This window comes from Megalops cyprinoides, chromosome 11 (genome assembly GCF_013368585.1).
Source record: "Megalops cyprinoides isolate fMegCyp1 chromosome 11, fMegCyp1.pri, whole genome shotgun sequence".
Classification (NCBI taxonomy): domain Eukaryota; kingdom Metazoa; phylum Chordata; class Actinopteri; order Elopiformes; family Megalopidae; genus Megalops; species Megalops cyprinoides.
This window is the reverse complement of record NC_050593.1, coordinates 9602636-9609184: the sequence shown is the minus strand read 5'-3', so window position 1 is coordinate 9609184 and position 6549 is coordinate 9602636. Positions and strand designations below refer to the sequence as shown.

The window sequence follows — 6549 nt, the reverse complement described above, 5'->3', positions numbered from 1 at the left end:
GCAATTAGCAGCCCTTGCAACAATCATATTTATTACACAGTTCTGAAAATAATAATAATAATAATAATAATAATAATAATATGTTTCTGCCTGTACCCGAGCCAGCTGGATATGAATGGGAGGGCTGTGTTTATTTACTGTGTACTGGACTGTGGCACACTTCTGCCCAGATCTTACCTGTGGATGAAATCCTACAGCTTACAGAAATCATCAACTTCTAGACAGGACATGAAAGGTTATGTGGCTGTTTGAGTGTCAAACCCCACAGACAGGAGGCAAGAGTGTGTGTGTGATGCAGTACCACAGCGTACAGATAGGAGGCGCTTTCCATGGAGTAACAGGGAGGCACTAAGAAGAGGTCAAGGATTTTAATGCATGTGAGAAACATAGGGAAACTAATCATTTCTGTGTATCTATAGAAATAGGCATTTTCTGTCCAAGTGTGAATTGTGTTTTATATATATATATATTTATATATAGAATACATATCTAGTTGCTATGCATACTCAGAAATTACACCTTCAAAGGTGATTAAAAAAGTCTTTCAAACACAAAAAATGTAACCCACCCACCACCCCCCCTACCCAAAATCATGATTAAAATGTGGAGTGAAATCATATGTCAAGAAGTCGACCAAAACACCAAATACGCATTTACTCTTTTTTTATCTTAAATTATAAAGAGGACATTTAGTGAAGGACTCAAAATCCACTTTGTTGGCATCTCAGTCCAGGAACCGTGTAGCAAAGAAGTGTACAAAACTGGCACCACGCCTCTCTCTGATCTTTCGCTCGCGGGGAATGAAAGGTGAGCAAGTGTGACGTTCCAAGCAAATTCTTTTCTTATAAAAATATACTTTGTCTTTTAAAATAATCTACTGATCTTTTTTTTTTTTATAAGGTGAGACATTTCACTATCAAGCTAAACAGCAAGGCTGTTTTGTATATATAAAATATTAAGATCTTGAGAGAGCTGAAACTGGAACACCATCAGACAGAGGAAGTCTAGCACCACTGCACAGCCTCCACCCCAGTGCCCTCAGCCGGGAAGAAGTGACACTGTCAAGCTCTTGTACCTTTTGCATAATCTAGGTTTTTTTTAAAGAATTTAAAACTAGATATACACACCTCATATAGGCCAACAAATAAGGATGTTGCTCCTTCGAATAAAACATCGCAATATCCAGGCAATCCCAAAAAGTGTTAAACAAACAAACAAACATACAAACGAAAAAAACCGCAAAAAACACTAAGTCTAGATAAAAAAAAAGTCCAGGCGAGTGATCTCATGGACCTGCTTTCTGTTGTTTCCATACCAAAATAAAAAAGCAAAACCAAATTGGAAATATAGAAAATTTGGATAATCAGGTAAAAACCAAGTAACGTAACGCGTCGTAGGCAACGAAAACGGCGAACACAAAGAAAACAAAGAAACGGGAAGACACCGATGCTACAAAAAAATTGCAAATATATGTACAAGACCCTGTTTTCCCTGCGTGTGTCTGTGTGCGTGCGCTCGTGGGAAACCTGTCTGCTCTCCTCCAGTTCTTGTTTGTATGAGCTGTCCACTTTCGGTCTGTTTTTTTCCTGTTTCTCCTGTTTTTTTTATCCCTGTGGATTTTGGGGTGAGTTCAACAGCAGCAAATCGCGGGGGGTCCAAACACCAGGAGACTGACGGTCCCTTCCCCCTCCCCGCAGTACATGAACCCACAACCCCCCCCCCCCAAAGTCCCTCGGCACCCTCTGGTAGGGCGGCATCACCAGATGACGCTGGATATGCTGGTCTCCCTGGGCAACAGCGGGAGCATGGCGTTGTTGGCATGCGCCTCCTCCAGGCTCTGGTCGCGGGAGGGCTTGGGCTGCAGTCGCTGGCCGTTCAGCAGAGTCATGGGGATGTTGCAGTAGGTGTGCTGGTTGCCTAGCGAGGAGAGCGGCGGCAGCGTGCCGCCGGGCGGGATGTCGTACTCGTAGCTCCGGTAGTACTGTTTCTGCCGCATCTGGGTGTGGTAGGTGTTGTGGAAGGTGGAGCGCAGCTCCGGGTGCGCCGTTGCCATGGCGGTGGAGGTGGCGGCCGCCATGGAGATGGCAGAGACGGTCTGCAGCTCGCCGAAGGGCCCCTGCTCGCTCGCGTCCAGCACGGGCTCGCGCGGCGCGGCGGGCTCGGCCGGCCGGAAGGGCATCTCGTAGCGCAGCCGCTTCCAGAACTTGGAGCTGAGCTTGCTGCTGGCCGGCCCGCGCCACTTGATGACCGTCAGGGTCTTTATGGTGTGCTTGAGCGCCTCCACCTCCTGGTAGTTCATGATGCCGCGCAGCTCGGCGCACTCGATCAGGATCACCTTGATCTCGCCCGTCACCAGCATGTTGCGCAGCCGCGTCTCCAGCTCGAAGATGCTCCAGCCCCGCCGCAGCACGTAGCTGGGCGTCATGACGATGATGAGGCGCTTGCTCTGGTCCACGCAGCGCGCCACGTCTTCGATGTACGCTGTGGGGAGAGGGGGGGGGGGGGGAAGAGAGAGGAGGGGATGAGACTAGGTGTCCTCTTTAGCTAGTTAGAAGTGTGCACAGGTAATAATGCAATACCGTGCCTAGCCTTAATGCAGAATCCATACACTAAAGACTCAATGTTTAATCTTACAGCAGCCTGAATGCACTGCAGTTCCTCTGGGAAAAGTAGTTGCTACAGCTAAGTGAGGTTCTCCTGAGCTAAAGATACTGTAAGTCTCTTGTATTCAGTTAGCGTGCTGCTACTTCCAAGGTAGCTACCAGTCAAACATTAGAATATAATATTAATTATGCATATGACAGGGAGTGACAGTGTAGGTTCTTAACAGTAAAGGGAACTAGTGAAGCATTAAGTGCAGGCCTAAGCACAGTCTTAACAAATGATTATCAGCTTAGATAAAGTCTATATTTCACATTAAAAACATTATAAACAGTTATCACTTTACAAAATAATATTTGGAAACACATAGAAACAATGGGTAAAAAGTCAAACAGACAGGCAGACAAGGTCAAACAATGACTCCTGACTCCTCCCACTGTACTGCCCTCCAATCAAAACCAGACAAACCCCACCCTTCCTTTACTAAAACTGCGCTCCTATCCAAACAAAACCAAAGCTACCTGAGGCCTCCTTTACTAACACTGCTCCTGTCCAATAAAAATAAGTGCTACCTGACTAGTTTTTTACTAATACTGTGCTCCTCTCCAAAAAAAAAACAGCCTCCAAAAGAGGGATCAATACCCTGTAATTCTGTCCTTAAACTGTGGATGCATGTAACAGGAGCGATCAGCAAGCCACCAAGGCTAGGTCAGGAGACACTGCTAATCTGCAGTATAAGGGAAGAACATGCTGCTGGTGGCTGGCAGGTACTGTCTCCTGCTGCGTTTAAGGCTGAAGGAGGTAATTGGTGCTTGTTTTAAGTGGGCCATGTCAGACACAGAGGGGCCCTCCTCTTTAACAGGCTAACCATGTCCTCCTGTGCCCTGTCTCAGTATAACAGCACTTCAAACAAGGGGATGTTCTGATCCTTCACCCCAGAGGACCTCATGGTTTGGGGGCACTCTCTCTCTCTGAATCTCTTTCTTTTCTCTCAAAATTTCTCTCTCTTCTCACTGTCAATCTCTTTGTCTTCTCCCTCTCAATTGATTTCTCATTTCTCTCAATTTTCAAATCACTCTCTCTCAGTCTCAGCCTCTCTCTCTCTCTCTCTCTCTCTCTCCCTCTATAGCTCATAGATGGCACAGTCTTGACAGAGATGAAGCTGATCAGCACATACAACAAATAACAAATCCACATCATTTAAAGCACATGCCACACATCTCTACGCTGAGTAACTGAAGCTGACTTTGGCAGACCTGTCGCCTGCCCCTGAAATGAGCTGTTCTATGGAAGGACACCAGCAGGGTTGTGGACATGTGTGGGAAAGCTACGGAAGGTGCAGTACCTCTAAGCAGTCTTGTGTCATCCTGGAAATGATCATTGCTGAAACCTAAACATAAATATTTCAACATTCAAACTATGTTCAGAGTATTGCACAAATGCATCAAGACAAACAGCCAGGGGACTCATGGAAGACTGGCATAAACTCATTTTCAAAATCTCATTTTCTGATTCTCATCACAGACGGTTTATTCCAGTTTATTCCAATATGGGACTCGAAGCTGCAGATTCACAGGGTTAATATACAGTGACTACATTGTAGAACGTAGTTATAAGCATTTTGGCCCATCACATGTAATTTAGAGTGTAATGTTAACCAGATAATTCCCTTTCCTTTGCCCACCTGCATTCACGACATCATCAGCAATATGTGTGAAAACTACTGCATTGCTACATGCATTATAGAGACATTTAGACGTGTAAAATGCAATAAATGCATAAACATCCAATACTCGATTGGAAGCAAAGCAGCTTAAAGGATAACTTTCTGTTGCTGGTACAGAGGACATATTGTGCCCTTCCTGGATGAATGTGTAGAGATCTATAGCCACTTGTCCCATATTACAACCTGACAGTCCCTGCACAGAGAGGCTGGCACGCCACACCATGCGCTGCTGCCAGTCAGACGGGTGCATGGTGCATGGTGACGCAAGCGCTGCCGCTGCATGGACATGCAGAGGCAGGCCAAGCACAGCAAACCTTCAAGCAAATGGACGCATTAAAACCTGATTCACCGCTGAGGTAGACGGCAGGACACTTTTACAGCTAAAGTCTATACACTGTCTTTACATGAGAAAGTGCTCTGAACAGTCCCTTGCTGTTTTATGGTTCCCTTGCTGTTTATGAATGTTCAATTCCCTCATGGCTGCAGAGCTGCGTTTAAAACCTGTCTCTTTTCCAGCGAATCTTCCACATTCAAGCAGTACAACGGAAAACATTCAAGCTAGGCCATGCAACATCAGACCACGCACCTGCACTGATCACTGTGTGACACCAAAAGCTCTGTTCAGGTGGATGACATGCGAATGGGCGGCCAGGTGAATGCAGAGGACGCATGCAGAGGCCGTGCGCTGCGCAGCACCGCCCAACCCCTCAGGCTCACGCAGGCCCATTCCAACAAGATGCACAAAATAACTCTGTCTAAGAAAACTTTCCGATGACCTGTAAAATGTTTGCCAGCTCCAGAAAAAGAGAGGAAAAAAACTGCCTGACAGTTTATTCCACTGTCCCCTCTGGCAAGCTGGACGCCGGACAACTAACAGATAAATATTTTATCAGCGAGCGCCACCAGGAATACAACTGTCCTCCTCCGAAAGGATTTCATTGGCGTCTCGCGCGCTTGTTCCTGATGGCGTGCTCATTAAGTAGATGTGACAGGGAGAGTGTGAGCCTGCGGAGGGAGGCCGTGCGGCGATGCAGCAGTGTCGTGCGGACTCTGGGGATGTGCTGACAGAGGCGCCGCTCGCTGGCTCATTTGTGACAGCAAAACCTGCAGGTTTTCTGAAGCGCAGAGACCGCGCGGATGTAAGGAGGACGTGGAGACGGAGTGCCCGCGAGCGGCCCCGGGCTGCGCCTCGCAGCGCAGTGACGCAGCGGCATGCGGGCGCTCGAACAACACAGCGACTGCAGCAGGCATGGCAGGCGTGTCGATCGCACGCGCGGTTTGAGACGCTGCGAGCAGGAACACACATACACACAGCGACGCTCTCTGGGTGTCATTCATATAGCATACAGCTCTATGGAGATGCAATATCACATGTCATGCCATGCTGACATTACAATGTGTTTGATTTCCTAAAAATTGCCTGCTAAAGTGCCTTCCTGCCCCTGTAATTTAGGCTGCATGCTCTGTGTAAGACACGCTCACACATCAGAAGCTGCTGAACTGTTTGTTACCGTGTTCTGTCCTGTCTGGGAATAGTGATCAGGATCAACAACTTAATACATTATTCATTTTGTGTCCATTTCTATATTCATTGCCAATCATAATCCCCTGACCACTGGGAGTAATTAGGCCAGGTTTTCCAGCACAGTCTGTCTGACCAATAAGCCTGCTGCATGCATGGCCTGCGCTGTGCTGGGGGTACTGAATCATTATTAGCTTATCTGACGAGATGAGCCGTGACCCTGTGGCTGCACGGTGCATATGGTTAAAGAGAGCAGATCAGAGCTGGTAGCGTGGGCAACACTGCCTCTTTCTATGGTGTGGAAAAGCAGAGTTGCGCATCTCTATGGCACTGTGGGATGGGGTGAGTTACTGAAAGCCTGAGCGAATCACATGAAACGCATGAAGACATGACAGGACACCACACAACGACGACAACACACCACGTTCAGAAAACTGAACACCCGGGAACTTACTTCCTGTCGGGATCAAGTCCCTGTCTGGAATGAAGAGTTTATACCCATAATGCTTTTCCAGGACGTCGGGGAGGATCTCCAGGGCAAAGCGCTCCTCCTCCCGGGTCTCCTGGTTCCACTGGTCCGGGTCCACTTTGGTGTAGGACAGGTAGGCATCGTAGTCCTTGTTTTCTGAGGGGGACACAGAAACAGTGCTCATGGTCTGTATCCAAATCCCTGAATGATCATCAGGCGTGGGCTTTAAAC

General features: G+C 47.5%; 1 protein-coding gene across 1 annotated transcript in view; it reads right to left on the bottom strand.

Moving 5' to 3' along the window:
• Positions 1–1396: 1396 nt before the first annotated feature.
• LOC118785832 (interleukin-1 receptor accessory protein-like 1) overlaps positions 1397–6549 on the bottom strand; it is a 173894-nt gene continuing 168741 nt past the window's right edge. Inside the window, exons 9-11 of the mRNA XM_036540773.1 lie at positions 6304–6474; positions 3947–3991; positions 1397–2481 (exon numbers count right to left, since the gene is read on the bottom strand). Coding sequence (XP_036396666.1) covers positions 1757–2481; positions 3947–3991; positions 6304–6474 — 941 coding nt within the window. The 3' untranslated portion in view covers positions 1397–1756. The remainder of the gene's footprint in view (positions 2482–3946; positions 3992–6303; positions 6475–6549) is intronic.